Source organism: Chelonoidis abingdonii, chromosome 14 (genome assembly GCF_003597395.2).
Source record: "Chelonoidis abingdonii isolate Lonesome George chromosome 14, CheloAbing_2.0, whole genome shotgun sequence".
Classification (NCBI taxonomy): Eukaryota; Metazoa; Chordata; order Testudines; family Testudinidae; genus Chelonoidis; species Chelonoidis abingdonii.
Window position 1 is genome coordinate 4,586,470 of NC_133782.1, and position 22,024 is coordinate 4,608,493.

The 22,024-nt window shown below is 48.7% G+C and overlaps 2 protein-coding genes across 2 annotated transcripts; one reads left to right on the plus strand and one right to left on the minus strand.

Moving 5' to 3' along the window:
• Positions 1-1,781: 1,781 nt before the first annotated feature.
• LOC116816837 (tripartite motif-containing protein 54-like) lies at positions 1,782-17,547 on the plus strand. Its single transcript, XM_075072446.1, has 11 exons — positions 1,782-1,975; positions 3,629-3,787; positions 5,502-5,673; positions 6,629-6,724; positions 8,013-8,246; positions 9,042-9,064; positions 9,160-9,284; positions 10,288-10,601; positions 11,206-11,508; positions 16,621-16,710; positions 17,401-17,547. The coding sequence occupies exons 1-10, from the start codon at positions 1,800-1,802 to the stop codon at positions 16,696-16,698; spliced, it is 1,680 nt and encodes a 559-aa protein (XP_074928547.1). The 5' UTR covers positions 1,782-1,799; the 3' UTR covers positions 16,699-16,710; positions 17,401-17,547.
• Positions 17,548-18,929: 1,382 nt separating this feature from the next.
• On the minus strand, positions 18,930-19,365 carry LOC116816769 (corticoliberin-like). Its single transcript, XM_032766243.2, has one exon. It carries the CDS (start codon positions 19,347-19,349, stop codon positions 18,930-18,932), a length of 420 nt encoding a protein of 139 aa, XP_032622134.1. The 5' UTR covers positions 19,350-19,365.
• Positions 19,366-22,024: the final 2,659 nt, after the last annotated feature.

The window sequence follows — 22,024 nt, forward strand, 5'->3', positions numbered from 1 at the left end:
CTACGAAGAGCATCAACTACAGCACAGAGGGTGTTAGCCTAGCACCTTTGAACGCTTGTCTACATCATGAACATCACCACACACTTGGTGGTTGCTACTCAGAAGAACCTGGAATAGTAGGGGTGTAGGTTATATTTCAGGTGAAGGGGGAGTTTTCCTGTAGTTGATTTCACTAAAGGTTTTACCATTATTGAATGTGCACAGCCCTGTTGGCTCTTGGCTCATGTGACTATTTAAATCTCTTTCTTGAAATAACCCGGGTTAGGATTCCTGTACACTGGTCTTTCTCAACTTTTCCTCACCTTGACCTCCAAATCACCCATTTTTTTCCCCCCATAACTCTACATCCCAGAATCTATTGTGCTATTTTGGTTCAAAAGGCTTTTGTGATATGTAATGCAACATTACATTTTAGTTCCTTGTGTCATACATGCAAAAAGTAGGCAAATTTAAAATACTGAACATGTAAAATTCGTGAAGACAACTTAAATTTTCAAAAGGAAAAAAAATGCAAAACTTGCCATAAATGTCCAGAATTGTTGCATATACTTATAAAGCTTTACCAACAGACAGTTGGTTTTTCCAGAATTACATATGAAAAATAAACCCCTTGACACACACTTATTCTGTTTGCTTTTATGAATTATTTGTACATGTGCTTAGATTGGCATTCTGTTAATCTTTAACGGAGTAATCCTTCATAAATGTTGTTTTATCATATAACAAGAGACCATTTCAATACAACGTGAACTAGCATACATCATGTGAACCCTGTAAGCTAGCACATCATATCTTTGCCTTGATAGAGCTAAGAATCCATAGGGTATGGAAAACTAAGTCTGAATGCCTGTCAAGAACACATTAAAAAGGAGAGGTTTCCTCTTCTATCTTAGTATGGTATCAGCAACCATGTACCTATCTGAGCACCTCACAATCTTTTAATGTATTTATCCTCACCTCACCCTGTGAGGTAGGGCAGTGATTGTCCCCCTTGTACAGATGGAAAAACTGAGGCAGAGGATAAGTGACTTTCCAAGGTCATTCAGGAGGGTTGTGGCAGGGACTTGAGCCCAGATCTTCCAAGTCCTAGGCTAGTACTCTAACCACTGGAGCATCCTTCCTCACTTTGTAACCTCTTATTTAAGTCACAGTAATGGATGCTGTGCAAGATCAAGATTTATCCTGCAGTTAGTCTACTGCTACTGTGGTAGGGGAAGTAGCCATTATGCAACCCTCTCTCTATCCCATAATCAAACTGCTGAGCTTTTTCTCCTGGCTGTTCTTTTAATTGCTCTCAATCTCGCATTGTTTATAGTTCTGCAGGACTCAAAGGTCCTCAGTCAGTTTTTAGGGCTTCTTTGCACTAGGGAAGCTCCTGTGCCAAAGAGCTTGTGCGTACTGGATGGCTGGATGTGTGCACCCTGGCTCTGTGTGAACTAATTTAAATGTGCTTGAGTCCTTTTTAGCTTCACCATCTCTAGCGGATGTCTCTGTTGGGTAATATGCTGACACTGGGCTATGAAGTCAGACTGAGCCTTCTTTCCTTCCAGAGATGAGCAAGAACCTTAGTAGTAACATGAGAAGGGAATAGCCTCAGCCATCAAATTCCTGGAGTCCTAAAGTGGAGCTGAAGCAGAGCCCCAGAGACCACCAGGCCAACAGCTGCATCCAGCACTCAATCCGTGTGGCAGGCTGCTTTCCCCTTCCATACCTTCCTGTGCTCTTCCTCGGCGCTTCCTTGTTCTGTTGCTTGAGTGCTGGGTTTGGGGAGCAGGGAGGGCTGCATTGGCTTTCTTGTCATGTCTATTCAAATGGAATACAACTCCTATCGGAGGGATCACCCCATCGACAGCCTGGAGAGGCAGCTCATATGCCCTATTTGCTTGGAGATGTTCACCAAACCTGTGGTAATCCTGCCTTGTCAGCACAACCTGTGCCGGAAATGTGCAAATGACATATTTCAGGTGAGTCATCCCAGTTGCAGCCTTCTGCTCCTGGCGAGAGGTTTTTTTTATTTATTTTATCCAATTGATACTGCAGGGTCCTGCATCTGTGTTTCTAAGTAGGCAGGAAGAGTCACACGGTTGGAATATGGATTGATCAATTGGGTAGGAAAGGAGAGTGCCCCTGAATTGTCCTCTTCATCAACCCTTTCCAGCTTCTGCTAAATTTCCACACACAATCCTCTCAGGAAAGGAAATTAATCCACTGAATTCCTTTCCCGCTGGTCAGGGCTGTATGTGTTCCCTCTGTTACAGGACCTGGGAGCCTCAGAAACATTAATGATTTTAATAGCCTAGTCTGCTGTGAGGTAGGAGTGAACAATCCCCTGTTCACAGATCATCTGAGTTCCAGTCAAGTGCCTTGACCACAAGACCACTCTTTTACATCTGTCCTATGTTTCCCCATCCTGCACCCCCTCTCTCCAAACAAGGAATAGCTTCTATTTATAAAATTAATGTATAGAAAGCTTGAGCAGAAAGTTGGGAGGGACCCAGCTAGTGTTACTCATGCATCTGATTCCCCTGCTCAGGGACCAATGTCCTTTTTTAAATGTACCTGAATGCCAAGTGCTCCATTTCTAGTCTAGAGACTATAAAGAGGGGATCTAGTAGTAGCTATAATGGTTGTCTGCTCCGGGCAGTTATAACACACACCTAGCAGTGTTGTAGAGAAGTTTGTGCTTACCTGGCCTCTGACAAAATGACTAAAGTTTCCCGGAAAGTCAAGCAATGTCTTTATGCACAAGAAGACCGAGAAATGTGGATGAGTTGTCAATAGACATGAGGGGCTGCTGATGCCAAATGTATTAGGAGAAACTATTCTAGTGTGTTCATAAGGAATGGACTGGCATGTTGGCAGCTCAGTAATACATTTTCTTTGATAGCAATCTGGGCATTCATAACAACACATGGCATTTTATTAAGAAGCACCATCACACCTGAGACAGGTCTGTCTGACTGTCTCCATTTTACAGATGAGAAGATGGAGTCACTGATGGGTGAAGTGACATGCACAAGGCTATGCTGGGAGTCTGTCTGAGCTATGATCGCAATATAGATGCTCTTAATCCTGTGCTTGGGCCATTGGATCAGGATCTCCCTCAGCATAAAGTGTTAATGTTCTCACATAACAGCATGCAGGAATGCTGGGTATGGTGATGATTCACCCTGAAGTTTTAATAGCTTTTAACTCCTTCATGGCTCTTTGCTGCTCATCACTACTGACTTTGAAGGGCTAATTCCTTATTTGATTGAAATTAACTGAGAAGAACTGAGTGGAATAACTTAACATTTCAAGAGAAGGTTTTCTTTCTGGTAGCAGTACCAGAATGATCTTCTTGAGTCATGTGCAGATGGCTCAGCATAACTGAAGGGTTATGCATATTCTTATTCCAATGCTTCTGTTGTCCTGGGGGATTTTCATCACCTGCCTTTGGGCAATTAAATATCTTGTGTTTACACTTAGCTACTGCACTGCAATCCCTCCCTTTAGAAGTACACGCTCTTCTCACTTTGCTTCCCATGTGACAGGTTTGCAGTGTGCTTCAGGTCATGTGATTCCTATCAAACCAGTCTGGGACTGGCTGAGCAAACCACCTGTAGCCACATCTAATGAAGATCCTTTTTGTGTTTCAGTCTCGTGGGACAACCTTGGGCTCCGCAGGCCGCTTTCGCTGCCCATCTTGTCGCCATGAAGTGGTCCTGGACAGGCATGGTGTCTATGGCCTGCAGAGGAATCTGCTAGTGGAGAACATCATTGATATTTACAAACAGGAGTCAGCAAGGTGTCCCAACACGTTACGTGTGTGTGTGTGTGTGTGTGTGTGAGAGAGAGAGAGAGAATCAGTACAGCCTGCACACTCTGTAATATGTCTCCTTGCAAAATATTATTCAGCCATTAGAGGTCTCTGTGTACTGTATAATGTTCCAGACAGGCTCCGGTCCCTGGTAAAGAAAGAAATCAAAGCTAAAAATCAACCTGTGTGGAAGCATGGTTGTGTCTATAGTTGTCGCTGTTTTCTTTAATCAGTGTCTCCTGCATAAGAGCTTTGATTCCATAGATTACAACAAACTCGACTCTGCCTCTGTGTAAATGAGATGGCAACTCCAGATCAAATGTGCCCACTTTATAAGTAAAAAAAAAAAGTGTTTTTCTAACTGTTGACTCACTGTGGGATCTGAGAGAAAAACTAGAGTCTTGCCTTTTCATACATCATCACCTCATACTATAGGTTTGACAGACCAAACTGCTTTCTATAGTACCTTTGCATCCGGGGCATTTGCACGTCTGCAAGTGGAATGTAGCAAACAATTCTGTTGATGACCCATGAGCGGGAATAGAACCTGCTCCCCATTCTCAGCTGGGTTGGCTCTGCAGGGCTAACAGAAGTAAAAAAGTGGGGGAAGATTCCTTACTAACATCAGCGGAGCTGGGGTGCTGATGGGATAGATTGGTGGCGTAAGAAGCTGTCATTTATGCAAGTGCCCCATTGGTGTACGTATGCATTGTGCGAGACAGTCCCTGCCCCAAAGAGCTTACAGTGTGAGGAGACGAGACAAACCAAGGGTGAGAGGGGCACAGAGTGGGAAGTGACAGGCCCTCTGTTGTGGGCTGGGAGCAGAACCCAGATCTCCGGACCTCCTTCTGTCCACTTGTTCATTTCCTGTTCCTGCTGATTTTGGTAGGACAGAAATGAGGTGAGCCTGTTTGGTGCTAACACCAGTGCAGAACTCCTAGCAGAGGGCACTGCTCACCTAGCTATGCAGCTGGTTGGTTTCCATTGCCCTGGAGCAGGGGTGGGCAAACTTTTTGGCCTGAGGGCCATGTTGGGGTGTGAAACTGTATGGAGGGCCAGGTAGGGAAGTCTGTGCCTCCCCAAACAGCCTGGCCCCCGTCCCCATCCGACCTCTCCCATTTCCACCCCGTCTGCCCCTCTCAGAACTCTGACGGATCCAACCCCCCCTGGCTCCTTCTCCCCTGAGCACCCCCTATCCAATTCCCCCTGCCCCCCTGAACCTCTGTCTCATCCAACCACTCTTACTCCCTGTCCCCCGGGACCCCCTGCCCCATATCCAACCCCCCAGCCCCGGTCCCCTTACCATGCTGCTCTGAGAAGCATGTCTGGAGCCACTCCTCTCACCAGAGCCAGACATGCTGCTGCACTGCAGGAGCGTGCAACCCTGCCACCCACAGCGCTGTCCATGTGCCGGTGAGGCTGCGGAGGAGTGGGAACAGCAGGGGAGTGGCCAGGGGTCTAGCCTCTCCAGCCGGGAGCTCAAGCGCCGGGCAGCACGGTCCCATGGGCCAGATGTGGTTTGCGGACCATAGTTTGTCTGCCTCTGCGCTGGAGCCTGGGTCTCAGTACTGACTTCTCAGCATGTGGCATCTACCCTGTTGGGCTTCAGGTCTTGGCACTGGTAGGGGGAAGGAAAAAATAAAACCCCATCTTGACTTTCCACCTTTCTGGCTCTCTCTCAATGCCCTCTCCCCACGTTTAGCTCCAGACCTCTGTTAAAGACAGGACACCCAAGCTGCGAAGAGCATGAGGAAGAAAAGATCAACATCTACTGCATGACGTGTGGGGTGCCCACCTGCTCCCTCTGCAAGGTCTTCGGGGAGCACAAGGAGTGTGAAGTAGCTCCCCTGTCCGACATCTACATGAAACAGAAGGTTGGCCTCTCCCTGGCATTTGCTCACAGGGGTGCCTGGTACCTGGATCATTGCTACCAGGTTGGAGAGGAGAATGTTGGGCATCTCGTTCTTACAGAGCGCAAACTTTTATCCTCTCCAGGCTCTGCTGCGAGGCTCTTAGACAAAATGAAGATTTAAACTTATGCCTATATACCAGCAGCTCTCCCACTGCATCCACTGTAGGTCTTGTCCACTAGAGAAGACTGTTCAGAAGCTTCAGGTGCTGAGTTCAGTGTTACTGTTCATTCACTCCACTAGTACATAGGGACTATATAGAACATGCAACAAGCTAGACCAGAGGTTCCCGGGGGTATGGAGGAGGTAGGGAGATAGGTGGACAGTGCTGGTATGCTGTGTGCACTAAGGATCTCAATGACTTTTATGCTCATTAATTAAGGCTCACAGCACCCATCAGGCACATGTTATCTCCTCCTAATAGATGGAGAAGCTGAGGTATGGAGATAAGACCATGACTTCCTCAAGGTCACACTGGGATCAGGATGCTGTGGGTCTCCTCATTCCCATCCTACACTCTAACTTGCACTTGGTGAAAGACATTCAAAGCCAGACTGTGTGTTTTTTGGGGGGACAGTGCTGTCAACAGATATACAGAGACTTAGATGGGTCTTGGGGTGGCGTGGGAAGATACTGGTGTCTTATTTATCCAGCATTCCCTGGAAGAGGTGCTTGGGAACACTACACAAATGGTGACAGCGTGAAGCTATTCCCTCTTGTCTCTGAAAATGTGACGCTTGCCTTCCACCACATCAGACACCTATGCTGGGAACCAGCGTGGTAGTGAAAGAGGGAATGGTCTGTCGCAGAGGCAGGCTCTTTGGAGCCTGGGCCATCTTCTCCCGGTGTCTTGTGCATTGCTGGCCATGTTTGCGGTGCTGAATGGTAAATGATCTGAGCTCTCGTCTCTCCCCCACAGTCTGCGCTGACAGATGGAATTGGAGCCCTGGTGACCACCAATGACAGAATCCAGGCCTTCATTGATAACTTGCAAGGCACATGCAGGAACATCGAGGTACTGCATGCAGGTCCTCAGGATCCTTTTTGGGGAGGGGGAGCCCCATAAAACAGTTCTGAGCTCAGAGAGGGGCAGCCCTTTTCACCCAGATAGATTGGAAGCTCCTGCTGTTGGCACAGATGCATTTTTCCTTTAGTTTGCTGCATTTGAAGACGACCTGGAAAGCCAAAGTCCTGGTCTGCTCTGCATGGACACTCCATGACAGGAGTTTGCTGTTATGTCCTAATAGTTTTTTTCTTTGCACTGTGATAAAATGAGTGATGTTTCTCTGGCTGGCTGCTGTGGGGCTGCATTTCAGTGGCCAAGTGCCTAAGATATCGTTCTAAGGTACCTTCCATCTGAGGCTGTCAAAGGGCTCTACTGGCAATAATGAATTAAGCCTCCTAACCTCCCCATGAGGTAGAGAATTTCCTTATCCTCTTTTACAGTTGGGGCAGCTGGGAAGCAGTGGGGATGCATCTTGATCACACAGTAGTGGATCTGGGATTAGAACCATGGAGTCCTGAATCCCACAGCTAAGCTGCTCAGGAATTTTTTGTCAAAATGACCTGTAGTTTCAGCAAAGTGAGAGGTCTTTGCTGATTTTTGTGTTTGCTCAATGTTTTAAACTTTCCATTGGGATAAAGGATATGAAATACTTCATTTTGCTTTCAGTCAGCCCAGCCTGAAATATTTTGGTTTGGTGAGCTGATCTGAAACATTTCATTTTGAGTCAATCCAGCGTTAGACTGTGTTTGCCTATAGAACTGTGGAGTCTCATGTGAGATGTTATTTGTTTTTGTGCTCCCATTCACTCGTATGGGGCAGGCTCCTTGTCTGAACTGCATCTCCCATGATGCATGTTGATCTCAGCTGACTGATCAGCATAGTCCATTATGAGAGTCACTTGACTGTGGCACAGGAAATGAACTCCAGAAATGTTTCCAAACTGGCATTTTTTGGAATGTTTCATTGTGTGATTTTTTTTTTGAGATTTCAACTTCATCCGAACTAAAACAAAGGTCAAAATATCAGAATTTCCCATGGGATGGAAATTCCAGTTTTCACTCCGCTCTACCCAGATCGTTGCTTTAATTACAAAATCATGCTTCTTCCTATATAGCTTTGGGAGGCATTGGAATCCATTTTTTTAAAATGTTGAATACAAATGTCAGATGATCCAATATTACTAATGAAAAAGTATATTCAAGCTGGGCTCCTTACCTCATGAATCAACTGTCCAAACCTATGTCTAAGCCAAGCCAATGGAGCTGGTGACTGACTGCTCTTTGCATCCTTCGAGCAGGACAACAGCAAGGCCCAGAAGCAAGCTCTGTGTGAGAAGTTTGACCGCATATATGCCATCCTGGAGGAGAGGAGGAAGATCATGCTGCAGAGGATCACCTATGAACAGGAGGAGAAGACCCAGCACCTGAAATCCCTCACCAGGTCATACAGTGAACACATTGAGTCATCCTCCAAGCTGGTGGATGCAGCGTTGCAGTCCATGGAGGAGCTGCAGATGGCCGTCTTTGTGCAGGTAATGTGGCAGGAGGCTGAATGGCCGTCGTCATCTCATTCAACCTTGGGTCTCCTGTTGCCAAGGAGAGCCAGTACGCTTTGTTTCCCAGAGCCAAGAGATGAACAGGGTAGGGGGAAGTCATGAGTAGGACAAGACTGGCTTTAGAATACAAGCAATCATTGCTTTTCAAACCAGACTTGCAACTCAGTGCCATGGGAATGGAGTCGTATCTTCCTTTCCCACCAACACCTTGATAGCTTGGAGTCACCCACTTGCTTCAGATCCTTCAAGTCCAGGAATGTGTGGCTCTGGAATAAGGAGTTGGCACCACTTTTAAGGCAGAAGAAACCTAGGCCCTTGAGCAGACAGCTTCTGTAGGGAAAACCCTAAGAACAGTTAGGCTTGAGGAGAGCACTTGGGCTGGGCTTTGTGCTTGTTTGGGTTCACAATTAAGCCAAACCCCAAATGTGGTATATAGGATTTATACACAGTGTGTATCCTTTATAACGAGCAGGCTGGGCAGGGATGGTGTCCCTAGCCTCTCTTTGTCAAAAGCTGGGAATGGGTGACGGGGGATCGATCACTTGATGATTCCCCATTCCGTTCATTCCATCCACTGTCAGAAGACAGGATACTGGGCTAGATGGACCTTTGGTCTGACCCAGTGTGGCTGTTCTTATGTGGGAACTCCAGCTGGTGTGTGTGTGTGTGTGTCACACACACATGTGCACACGCTCACCACGTTTTTGTCTTGATTTTAGTTCTATTCCCATAATCTCATCTTTCTTCTCTTCTCCTTTTCTGGCTACTCAGAATGCCAAAGTTCTCATACAAAAGTAAGTAGAACTCCTTATTTTCACATTCACATTCTGACCCCAATTTCTCTGAGGGACTGGATCATCTGGGGTCGAATTTTCATTTCCTTTCCCAGAATTTCCGAGGTGACCCAGAGCTGTGAAGTGGAGGTGCTGGAGTCTGGTTATGACAATATGGAGCACTATGCTGTGGATTTCAATGCTGAGGAGCGGGTGCTGTATCAGTTGGACTTCATTAAAGGTGAGAGGAAATGGTCTGGGCTGGTCAGAAATGGGAGCATTGGAGAGGAGGGTTTGCTGGTCTGTCTGTATTTTCACAATGCTCCATTGACTGTGGTATTAGGGGCTACTTCAACCAGTATAAAAACCTTCCTTCTTTTCTTGATTCTAACGTCACTTGTGTCCCAGTTCTGCCACCTTGTCCATTTCACTGGTGGCTGATTTCAGTGGGACAATGTGTACTCCTGAATATCAGCAAGGGTGTGAGAATCCCAGCCATTGTCCTGTCTTTGTCAGGGAGGAGCCGAGAGCCTTTTCCCTTGCATTGGACACTTGTCTGTGTTATACCTACCAGAGGCCTGTGGCTGCTCTTCTGGAAACCGCCTCCTTGGGGTTCTCTACTCTGTGTCCTGGGATGGATGCATTGGAGGTGCAGTGCTGTGTTCATTGGGTGCATTTCTCATGAATGAGTGAAGGAAAGAGACAGGGAGGAGGGAGATAGCTGGTGAGCAAAGAGAATGAGAGAGACGCTGTAGGATGTCACAGAACTAGCACCTCATGGTACCTTTGTGCTGTGTTCAGTTGGGGAACCTTTTCCTCCTAAGGGAGAAGCGCTTAGGGTTGAATCTAAAGCCTGCTGAGCTCAGTGGAGATGTTCCTATTCAGCCCAATGTGCTTTAGATCAGGGTTCTTGTGTCTATTCCATTCTGGGTGCAGAAATCCAGTTCGGCTTACTCTGACCCCAAAGTTCCTTTGAGAGGGGAACAGGAATCCAGCTCAGCTCCTTCCCCTTCAGAAGAATCCCCATTCAAGTTGTTCTTCCCCAGAGACCATCCATCTATTTTCAGTACTTCTCTTATTTCCCTGTAAATCGTTAGAGGTTGGGGTTCCCCTGCTCTGAGACTTCCTCAGTTGACAGTTCTGCTGACAGCCAGCGTCTATGAAATCTAGGTGTCTGTGCCCATCTGGACTAGGTGTTGTCTGCCTCCCTTTCACATTGCGATGGCTATGTATTATCCTTGCAGTTGATGAGTCTGAAGAAGGGGCAGAGGAAGGAGAGGAAGACACTGTGTGGGGGGATGCTGAAGGTGCAGCAGCAGAGTCTGTGGCAGAAGGGCAAATGGCAAGTGGTGAGGGCAGAGAGGAGACCCTGAATGTCCCTGTGGATGGAAAGGAAGAGGAGGCCAAGGGAAAAGCCCTGATGTTGAAGGAGGCTGAGAGTGAGACTGCTTGGGAAGCTGATGCCATGGCTAAACGACCTGGTTCAACTCAAGCTGCGGAGTCGGATGTCCCAGCTGGCAAGGAGGGAGCTGAGAGAGAGCCGGGCACCGCCCAGCAGGTAATGGCTCCAGGACTCTCCTGATCACTACAACTGTGAGTGATGCAGAAGGACCTGGGACACACGCTTGGTGTGGTAGGATTGTCCTCTCAAAAGCCGAAGATACACACTCATGCATGACATACAAGTGAGGTGTGTGTGCATAGCCAGGCGTGTGTGACATGGCAGTGCGCAGATGTGTAATATAATCCCTGTTTGGGTGGGCTAGACCAATGGCCCTCCTCTTCTCCAGACCAGAACCCCCACCCCCACTGAGCAGCCTGGTGGTTGTGGCTGTCCTGAGACCTGTTTGCACCCGCCCATCCTAGGCCATCATGAAAGTGCTTCACAGAGGAGCTGCCGAGAGGAGGGCGTGGAGGAGCTCAGGGTTAATGAAATCCTGCCCCCAGCCCTGGGCTGCTGCAGTGATGCCAGGGGTCATTAAAGACGCTGGACCCTGCAGAGCCGTTGCGAAGCTGCGCTGTTCTGACCTAGCCAGGCCATTCGGCTCATCTCCCCCACGTGTTCACAAGGTTTCTAGAAGGCGCCTGGGATAAATCCCTTCCCCACCCCCACAGCTCTTCTCACTGCCTCCCCTCTCTCCTCCCCGGGGTTTGCTTTTTAGGAGGATGCGGCTGGGCCGGACGGGGCTGCTGCAGGCTCGCAGGGGGCCGGGGCAGAAGCTGCAGCGTCCAGCAACGCCTGGCAAACGATCGCCGCCTGTTCTGCCCTCCAAAATCCTCCCCAGGGAAACGCCCTCGACAGGCCGGCTGAATCCGCAGCCCAGGGCGGCGGAGCCGCGGAGCCCGAAGAAACCGCTTGCTTTGGCCCAGCCCAGAGGTTCAGCACCTCGGACAGCTCCGCCGGGGCCAGTGCCGCCAAAGGCAGCGCGGAGCGGGGACTGGCTGGGACATCTGGCTCCGGGCAGGTCAGTGAGAGCCCGAGTTGGGGGCTACCTGGTGTCACTCCGGCTGGGGGTCCGCTGATTGCACGATTCGTAGGGGTAGGGCTCTGGGAAGTGCTCCGGGAGTTTTACACCCAGAGCCAGAACGGGGCGGGAGCTGGGAACAAGTTTCCATCCACGTTTTTGGTTGTTTTTTCTTAATGGGGAGAAAAATGTAGATTTGGCAACGAGATTTGGCAGATTTGTGTCAGTTTCACCTCAATTGTTATGGCTGGAATTCCCTTCCCCCCCCCCCCCAAATAATCCAAATCATCCTCTTTGGATTTGGGCGTTTTCAAAATGAAACGTTTCCATAGTTTTGGTATGAAATGACATTTTTTGTTTCAAAATGTCTTTTAATGTTGTTAAAGGAACAATATAAAAAGGCTTCTAAAGAGTCTGAAACTGAAATGAAACAAGTCATTTTGAGTTGAAGCAACACATTTAGTTTGACCCCCGATATGATCTTTTTATGGACTTTTTGATTCACTGAAAATTTTGGACATTTTTTCTTGAGTTTGACCTGAAATAATCCCTCCCCTCCCCTCCATTTTTGGCATTGTCAGTGAACTGAAAAACCTGCTAGTCTCCCAGCTCTAAATGTAAGTGCTGGTGAGGAGGGGGAGTTTCCTTTATTATTCAGGAAATGTTTTGGAATCTTTAATTTCTGGATAGTCGACATGATGGGTGGGATCTTCATTCAATTCCTTACCCATGGAAGGCTCTGGGACCAGTTCAGCACCACCCAACCACTGCACTGCAGCAGCTGTAATGGATCTGACTCCAAAACCTGGTGTAACTTGTGTCCTTTAGCTCCAGAGGAGAAAGTGTGGCTGGCCAAGCTTCAGCAATAAATCCCTGAAGAGGTGGGAAGGGACTAGCTGGTGCACGGGAATCATCCTCCATCGCTGGTCGTATATTAGTCTTCCCTATTTTCACACTGGGCACTTACTTTTGCAGGCAGAGTTCTCCAAATGCCAGAAACAATCCTCTGGTTGTTAGAATAATAGAATTATGGAAAAGTAGGGCTTGAAGGGAACTCAAGAAGTCAAGTCCAGCCCCCTGCACTGAGACAGGATTGAATTATCCCTGACAAGTCTCTGTCCAACGTGGTCTTAGAAACCTACAATGATGGGATCCCTTGGAACCCTATTCCAGAGCTTAACTATCCTTATAGTTAGGTAAACTTTCTAAATTTCCCTTGCTGCAGATTAAGGCCATTACTTCTTGTCCTACCACCAGTGAACACTGAGAACAATTGATCATTGTCCTCTTTCTAACAGCCCTGAACATATCTGAAGACTGTTATCAGATCTCCCCTCAGCCTTCTTTTCTCAAGATGAAACATCCTCAGATTTTTTTAACCTTTTCTTATAGGTCAGGTTTTCTATCATTTTATAGCTCTCCTCTGGACAATTTCCAATTTGTGTGTATCTTTCTTAAAGAACAGCTCCCAGATTTGAACACAGTACTCCAGCTGAGGCCCCATCCGTGCAGAACAGAGTGGGACAGCGACCTCCCATATCTTACATACAACCTTCTTGTTAATACACCCCAGAATTATATTAGCCTTTTTTGCAACTGCATCACATTGTTGGCTCATATTCAATTTATGATCCACAAAATAACCCATATCCTTTTCAGAAGTACTATCACCTAGCCAGGTATTCCTCATTTTGAAATTCGGCATTTGTTTTTCCTTCCTAAGTGAATTACTTTGCACTTGTCTTTGTTGAATTTAATCTTGATTTTAAACCAATTCTCTAATTTGTCAAGATCATTTTGAATTCTAATTCTGTCCTCCAATGTTCTTGCAATGCAACCCCTCCTAGCGTGGTGTTATCCGCAGATTTTATAAACATCATTATCCAAGTAATTCATTAAAATATTGAATAGTACTATACCCAGGACTGCCCCCCCGGGATCGCAGTAGGTGTGCACTCCCATTTTGACAGCAACTCACTGATAACTACTCGTTGAGTACAGTCTTTCAATCAGTTATGCATCCACTTAATAGTAATTTCATCTTGACTGCATTTCTCTAGTTTGCTTATGTGAATGTCATGTAAGACTATGTCAAAACCCTTTCTAAAATCAAGATATATCATGTTTGCTGCTTCTCCTTCATTTCCTAGGCCGATATCCCTGTCAAAGAAAGAAATTAGATTGGTTTGGCATGATTTGTTCTTGACAAGTCCATGCTGGGTATTGCTTAGAACCTTATTAACGATTCATAGATTCCAAGGCTAGAAGGAACCATTGTGATCATCTAATCTGACGTCCTGGGTAGCACAGGCCAGAGAACTACCCCGCAAATAATCCCTAGAGCAGAGCTTTTAGAAAAACAGCCAGTCTTGATTTAAAAATTGTCATTGATGGAGAATCTCACACAACGCTTGGTAAATTGTTCCGATGGTTAATTACTCTCACCATTACAAACGTATCATTTATTTTCAATCTGAATTTATCTAGCTTCAATTTCCAGCCATTGGACCGTGTTGTACTTTTCTGCTAGATTGACGAGCCCGTTATCAGATATTTGTTCCCTCATAAAGATACTTAGATGTCACCTCTTAACTTTCTCCTGTGTTGTTATTGTCCTCCAGCTGCATACAAACTGATTGACAGTATCTTTCCAGGTGTTGAAGTTAGGCTGACTGGGTCATAAATCTTCAGGTCCTCTTTGTTCCTCGTTTTAAAGATAGACACTAAGTTTGCCCTTCTCTGGATTTCTGGGACCTCACCCGTCCTCCAGGAGTTCTTGAAGATAATTGCTAATGTTTCCAAGATTGCTTCAGCTAGATCCTTAAGTACACTAGTTAATTTAATCAGGCTCTTCTGACCTGAATATATCTAACTTATCCAAATATTATTTAACTTGTTCATTCTCTGTTTTGGCTTTCATTGCTTCCTCCTTGTTGTTAATATTAATTGTGTTGAGTATCTGGCTCCATTAACCTTTTTAGTGAATACTGAAGTAAAATAGGCATAAAATCCTCAGTCATCTTGATGACATCAGTTATTAGCTCTCCTTCTCCACTAAATACAGGACCTACACTTTCCTTCACCTTTCTTTTGCTCCTAATGTATTTAAAGAACCTCTGTTCACCTCGGGATGGATATTACACTTCCAGGTCTTTCTGAAGATCAGCCTTTTCAAAGAGAACCTGTCCAGGATCAGGGAAGCAGCCACTGGCTCCCTTTTCATCCTTCTCTCAACTGTGAGATACTGAGCCAGATTCTATGTAACTATTCACCTACGGCCATTAAGAACTTGAGGTGCACTCATGTGAAGGGTTAATATCACTGACAACTTCTTTGCCAGCACAGACTGTGCATAAATGGCCCTGTTTTAACAATGAAACTATTCTTCCCATCCCCAGCGGAAATAGCGGGCTTTAGGTATTTCTTACATTTTATTTTACAGATGGGAAAAATGTACTTTAAAAAAAAATACTCAAGAATAACTCCCAACCATTATCCCTGAAAAGCTTCATGATGATCAAACTTTATTTCCCTTCTAGGCTGGGGAACCTGAACTGCTCTTGCTTGCTCCAACTAAATGTATTTTTAGACTCTCTGTTCCCTTCCTCCTCCTTTCTGAAGGACTGTTACGATATAATGATGCTCTGCACTTGTGCAGCACCTTTCATCTCAAAGGCTTTTGCAGAGATGGGTGCTAGTTTCCGCTTCTGTAATGGAGATAATGAGGCCCTGTGAGGACAGATTTTCAGACAATGGCCTGTGCGTACATCAGGAAATTGCTCATGCAAATCACTATTCGGATGGATTTGCACCAAGTCACTGAACTTGCACTCGCAGATTAAGGACCCAACCTGTCTGAAAGTCCATTGCACCATGAGCTATCAGCCTGCGGCTGTTTAGATCCCAGCTAAGTGGAAGGGAGTGGAGGGGGCAATATGGCTACAGCTGAGAACCACTGCTCAGGGTCGTCTCAGTGTCCCAGTCTCTCTAGCTGGTTCTCTAAGAACAGACGGTCAGAGAAGGACTCCATCCTTCAGCCCGCTGAGGCCGGGGGAGGGGGGTAGGACACGATATGGCACTGACACACACTGAGGGTCACCACCAAAGTGAATCCTGTAGAAAAATGAAAATGGGGTGAGATTCCTAAAGGCCTGTTTTGATGAGTCTTAAATGCTGCTGTAAGCCATTTTCAGCAGCCAACGAGAGGGGGCTCCACATCTCTATGTGACATAGGGGGCTTTGGTCCTGGAATGTGTGAGCTGCCTCACAATGAAGGACAATTGAGAGGCCTGGGGAATACGGCATATTATGATTCATTGTGTTACCCTAGCTCCTAGGAGGCCTACTTATGGACTAGGACCTTGTTGTGTTAGGTGCGGTACAAACATAGAACAAACAGATTGTCCCAGCAGACGGACTAGCACAGGGGTAGGCAACCTATGGCACAGGCGCTGAAGGTGGCACATAAGCTGATTTTCAGTGGCACTCACACTGCCTGGGTCCTGGCCATCAATCTGGGGACTCTGCATTTTAATTTAATTTTAAATGAACTTTCTTAAACATTTTAAAAACCTTATTTACTTTACGTACAACTATAGTTTAGTTAGATATTATAGACTTAGAGAAAGATCTTCTAAAAACGTTAAAATGTATGACTGGCACTCAAACCCTTAAATCAGAGTGAATAAATGAAGACTCGGCACCGCACTTCTGAAAGGTTGCCAACCCCTGGACTAGCATCTGTTTCCTACAGAGAGGGTGCCTCTTGCTGTCAGTTGTACTTCCCCATTCTTTTGCCTTCATTCCCACCTGATCACAGCATTGTGCGTGTGTCTCATTCTCCACCAGGCTGTAGCTTTCTGCCTTTCAGTGCTGGCCTGAGTGATCATCCTGACACACCTTTGGAATTCAGTGGGCGTGTGCTTTCTCCGGGGCTGGGACTGTGGCATTTCAAGCCAGGTATAATACCCTGAACCACAGATGGTTACTGAACTTCCTCATTCCCTCCCCTTCTGTTAGAGAGCAGGTTAGAGCATTACAAGGGATAGAATGAGGAGCTTGCCTCCATTCTCTGGAGCGACACTGAATATATGTTCCTTCCTGCTTTTCCAGGACTCCTCTGTGGTGGATGGGAAGAGTGAAGAAACCAGTGAAACTCCATTTGGGAGTAACTTCAATCCTGCTCTGTGATGTCAAGACAAGGTGGGTGCAGAGCTCCTTCTGCTTCCTGGGGTGGGCGATTCCCCACTGCCCCCAATCCCTTGCTCTCCTTTTTCATGGGAAGAGCCACCCTTGGCTGAGACTGGGCAGGGAGACTTTGGGTAATTTGCACTGGTTTCTTACCCCAGTAATAGTAATTAATACACTAGCATCCTGATATTCAGAGGCACCAAACACCTACAAATCGGACACAGGTTGTAGGTGCTCAGCACAGCTGAAAGTCAGGCTTTTTGCTTCTAATTTGTAGTGAAGTTCTCAGCCTGTTTGGCTAGTCTGAGCTCCTGCTCAGCAGAATGGTCCCTTCTGGCCCCACACAGCTCTGATGTTTGTGCTCTCCATCCAGAATGCTTTGGAGGGAAATGTGCCAAAATGTAAAATCTGCATTAAATATGTCCTAGGAAAGCCATGTGAAATCCTTAGCTATTTCTTGTCTCTGCCTCTGCCATGCACAGTTTTCCTCCCTGCATTTCAGAGCCCTGGTGTAGCAGGAGAGTCTGGGGAGACTAAAAAGTTGTTAGATGCCCAGCACTGGTGTTCATTTGTTTTTAGCATTCAACTCCATTTCCGTGAAATGTACTCTCTGGACATTGATGTTGCTGTGTGAATGTCTTTCATTCAGACACTAGAGAACCAAGGTCAGACATCTAACATGATTGTGTTGGTTTTTCCCAGGGCCACCTTCCAAGCTTAGTAGCTTAAAACCAACAGTTATAGTGTCTTAATTCCCTGGTGAAATTTTCTGATCTGAAATCACACGTCCACCCATCTGGATTTTTGTTTGGAAGAAGAGAAGGCAGCTGGACTGGATCATGGGAGCAAGTGACCAGTGGCACGTGCCAGCAGGCGACTGTTAGAATCTGGACTGTCTACATTTAGACTAGCAAAGGCCAGTGTGGTCACTTGCCAGGAGCCCCAGGGCTGCATATAATGTGCAAAGAAATTTACATGTAAATAAAACCCAACGCAAACGCACACTCACTGCCTGCCTGTATCGGTGCCAGTGTCGGCGAATAGGGACTGCGGCAGCTATCTTGATTCTGCACCATCAGGGAGCAGAAAGTGAAGGACTCCAGGAGTCTGCTGCGTGTGTTTTGGGCAGCGCAGGATTGGAGAAACGGGCATGAAGGGAAGGGAGGTTGCCAGTGTAGGGTGGCTTTGCGGCAGCCCTGGGTTTCAGCAAGGCATAGTCCTCTGGCATCACGTCAGGGATTTTGCCTGAAATCTTGGGGAGGGTAGGGGTGGCAGGTGCAATTAGATGCTAGTTGAAAAGCACTTGGCGTCCCAACGTCTCATTGGGAGAGCAGATAGGACACCCCAGCAGGGGCTGCCCCAGGCTGGGGGGGGGGCGGGGATAGTGGTCTCTGGCAGCCTTTCGCTGTAGTTTTCCGGTTAGCTTTTTGGGGTAAGTCCCTGCATCTGGGAATGTGTCTTTCTAAACAAACACCGCCCCACCCCCCGACAGAGGACACCCTGAGCTCATCCAGTTCTGCTTTGGGTAGGTGCAGAGTCCTGTGCTGTGCAGCTGCTGGCAGCGGGACGATGGGGGGCTGGCGGCAGAGCTGATGCCAGGGGGCGTAGAACCAGGGCAGATGTTGGTTTTGGCTGGGCAGGATTTGCCAAGGATCCGTGCCTGGGCCAGCGCTGCCTGCCTGGGGTGCATTTCGGGACTCGTCTCACTCTGGTTTTGAACAAGGGTCTTGTGGAGCCAATGGATCACTGGGGTCAAGCCGGGTCCGAAATGCCAACAAACTAGTTTCAGTGTAAATCCAGCCCCTGTAGCAGGTTTGAACCTGTCCCCCTAGGAAAAGGAGGCGCCAGCAAGGGGCCGGCGGGCGTTAAGCGAAGCAGCCTTGTTAAAATAGAGTTTATTGCGAGCTGGCCCGCAGCGATGCTTTAATCCACGGCACACAGAGAACACAGCTAACCGCGGCGCGGGACGGAGCGAGAACACACCTGGCCCCGTGGGGCGCACACCTGGCAGGGACCCCCTGCCGCCACAAAAGCGCAGGAGGTGCCGGGGGGGGGGGTTATACCGCCCCCGCTCCTCCTACCCCCGCGCTCCGGGTCCCCTTTGCGCCCCAGGGGCACCGGGCCGATCCCCCCATTGACACTTGTTACAAGAATAAATTTAAATGTTCAACCTAAAAACACCCCCCACCCCCGCTCTGCGCCCCCCCNACATATAAAGGCCCCCCCCGCCCTCACTTCCCGATGTTCCGCAGCAGCATTTTATTGCTCAGCGCTTTCTGGGCCAGTCTTTCCTCCCGGGACATCTCCAGGAACTCCCGCAGGAGGTGGAAGGTCAGGTCCAGGGAGTTGGGTCTGCCGTCTTTCCTCCTGGAGGAGTGGGGCGATCTCTCCTTCCTTCGCAGCTCCGAGGGGCTCTCCGCATCCCCGGCCCCGCAGGGCCCCAGCGGTCCGTGGAGAGAGGGGGGGCCCGCTGAAGGCACCGGGGGCTTGGCCCCCACCCGCGGTCTCCTCGGCCACAGTTCCCAGGCTGGATCGGTGACTAGAGCGAACTGCGGGGCAGCTCCCCGCGGCCGCTCCAGCGGGGCGCCCTTCTCAGACGGGAGAAACAGCAGGACGAGGACGGAGGCAGCCGAAATCATCCGGATCCTCATAGCCTCTGCTTATGGGGCTGGGCGCCTGCAAGAAGAGCGGTGGCGGGGAGTTACCCAGAGCCAGCGGGCAGCCCCGACCCAGGCGCCTTCCCCGTGCGAGCCGCATCGCGCTCCCGGAGCTCGCCCACCCCCCGGATCCATCCCTGGGGCGGTTCCCCCGCGCCCAGGAGCCAGCCCTGTCCCCGATAGAAACTCCCCCACTTCTCTGCCCCCCCTCAGAGTCAGGCTCGCCCCAGCCAGGGCAAAGGAGCTGTCCCCCCGCGCGGCTTTGGGAGATCTCTGCCAGGCCCGCCCCCCGTGTCCCCAAGCCCTGCCCGGGGGGTCCTAGCCACCCCAGAGCTTCGGTTCCAGCTCCCGGGGAGAGGCGCCGCTTTCCTTTCCAGCTTGCTCAGCTGCGGCCGCTGGACTAGGGGCTTCGGGAGCAGGGGGGAGCCAAGACGCGCCCCGCATGGCCCTCGGGGAGGCTGGAGGGCTGCAGCCCGGTCTGCCGGGCACAGCGCTGGGGACTCACAGTTGCGGGTCGCTGGAGAATTCAGCCGCTGGTCCCAAGCGCAGCAGGTGGCAGGATCCCCCTACACATCAAACCCATTGCGAGCCATCCAGGCAGGGCTATATATACCCCGCCGCCCGCCAGGCCCCCCGCCACGTGACGGGCGGCTCGGCTCCTCGGGCGTGTGTTTGGGGGGGCACAGATCTACCCCCCCCCCGATCGGGGAACCGCTGGAATCGTGACGTGCTGGGGAAGGGGAGCGGGGGGCGGATCGCCGGGCTGCACTGGGGGACGGGGGGCGCTGATGGATCGGGGGGTTAATTGCCGCAAACATCTGTCTGCGCGGGGAGGCGGGGGCCGGCCCTCGGCGCTGGAGCTGTCCCAGGTGCTGACTAGGATGACCAGACAGCAAGTGTGAAACATCCAGCGGGGTGGGGTGGGGGTAATAGGAGCCTATATAAGAAAAAGCCCCAAATATCGGCACTGTCCCTATAAAACCAGGACATCTGGTCACTCAGGTGCTGACAGGCCTGAGGGTTGTTCCCAGGAGGAGCCTGGTTCCTGGGTTCCCAATGTGCGGCCCTCACAGCAGGGACATGCCGGGGTGGGGCAATAGGGGGTCTGGGGGAGCGTGGAACTGAGGAAACGTGGCATTTTGTGTTTGCTGTCTTGGATAGTCCACCTGGGGGGGCAGGCTGCCTCTGTCTGACCTACACAGCAGCCGCTTTCTATGCCCCCTTCCCTTAACAAATACACCGGTACCCACCTCTCTCTCCCCATCCCCACCCCAACATTCAGTGCCGAAAGTCAGGCCCCGAATTCCTTTCATGGGCACCTGAAAGCGGCCTGGTTTTCCACCCTGCACTGGAGCTCATTGTGTATTTAGTGCTTTTGCAAAGAAGTCACTGAGTTTGAAGGAGTCCGGCTAAGGATTTGGGGGCTCAATTTTAGGCATTCTTGAAAAAGTCTGTACTTCTACAGCCCCACCTATGCTGCTATGTCAGTGCATGTGTTGGGTATGCACAGGGGTGTGTGTGTACCGTGCAATAGAACAAAAGATCAATATTATTTCTCTCTCTCTCTCCACCTCTGTGCCCAGTAAATGCTGGAGCCTGCCCACTAACATGACCTGCCCACTACTATGGCCTGCACTGGATTAAGCCAGTAGTTCTCAACCTATTTACCACTGTGGGATGCATATGCAGCTCTCTGTGTGTTATGTGGGCCCTATCCACACAACAGCTCTACTACCTGTCTGGCCCTGAGCATGTCACATGGGCTGAAGTTGTTGCTGATTGTGCTGCAAGCCATCCCGCCAGCGGTTGGTCCAGAACCACTGGACTAAGCAATGAAGCTTTGCAGATTTAGTTGAGTAAAAATGTGAGCTGAGGTGTCTCTTTCATAAATTGTGAAGCTAAGTGATTTACCTGACTAGCGTGTCTGCAATTCTCCTGCTAGAGTGATTCATTTTATGAGCTCATGGAGATTAAAACTTCACTTATGCTCTTGAAAGCAATTTTCCTCCTTTGGCTAAGTACAGAGGTAAATACTTTTCTTTGCCTAATCACCCACCAATGTATATGCCTCTTAATGCAAATTGTGGTTTGCAGGAGGGTTCCACACGCGCACACACACACACACACACACACACACACACACACACACACACACACACACACACACACACACACACACGCTTACATCATTCAGACTTTGGAATGAAATGCTCAATTATTATGGTGATCTTGCAGAATTAAGATTCTCCTCAATAAACAGCTCAAGGGTGAAGAAATTTTTGCCATGCCCGAGCTTGGCTGCATGGAAAGAAGCACCATCCTTTAGGCAACCCAATGTGCAGGCTCATTTTGAAGACAAAAAGGAGGCTGCTTTCTTGCTATTCATTCAAAATATTCTAAGCAGAGTTTGCCTGCCTGCCTGCCTGCCTGAACATCACTGCCTGAAACCCATTCAGATGCAAACTGATTTAAAGCAACAGCAAAGAGTGTAATCTGCCAGAGAATGAGACTGCAATGTAAGTTTCATCTTTCCCACTTTCCCTTTATTGGAGTTCTTTGGTATCTGCTCCTTCGTTAGTTTCAGTTATTACCCAGGGCTGTAATTTAGGGTGCTCAGCTTGAGACTGATTTTCAGAAAGTGCTGGACGGCCCCTTCCCCCAGAATCAGG

Excerpts from the sequence above, each read along its gene's own strand:
- LOC116816769 (XM_032766243.2), bottom strand. The coding sequence starts at position 19,349 with ATGAGGATCCGGATGATTTCGGCTGCCTCCGTCCTCGTCCTGCTGTTT.
- LOC116816837 (XM_075072446.1), top strand. The coding sequence starts at position 1,800 with ATGTCTATTCAAATGGAATACAACTCCTATCGGAGGGATCACCCCATC. Across the intron at positions 6,725-8,012 it reads GCACATGCAGGAACATCGAG|GACAACAGCAAGGCCCAGAA; the intron begins GTACTGCATGCA and ends TCCTTCGAGCAG. Across the intron at positions 9,285-10,287 it reads TCAGTTGGACTTCATTAAAG|TTGATGAGTCTGAAGAAGGG; the intron begins GTGAGAGGAAAT and ends TTATCCTTGCAG.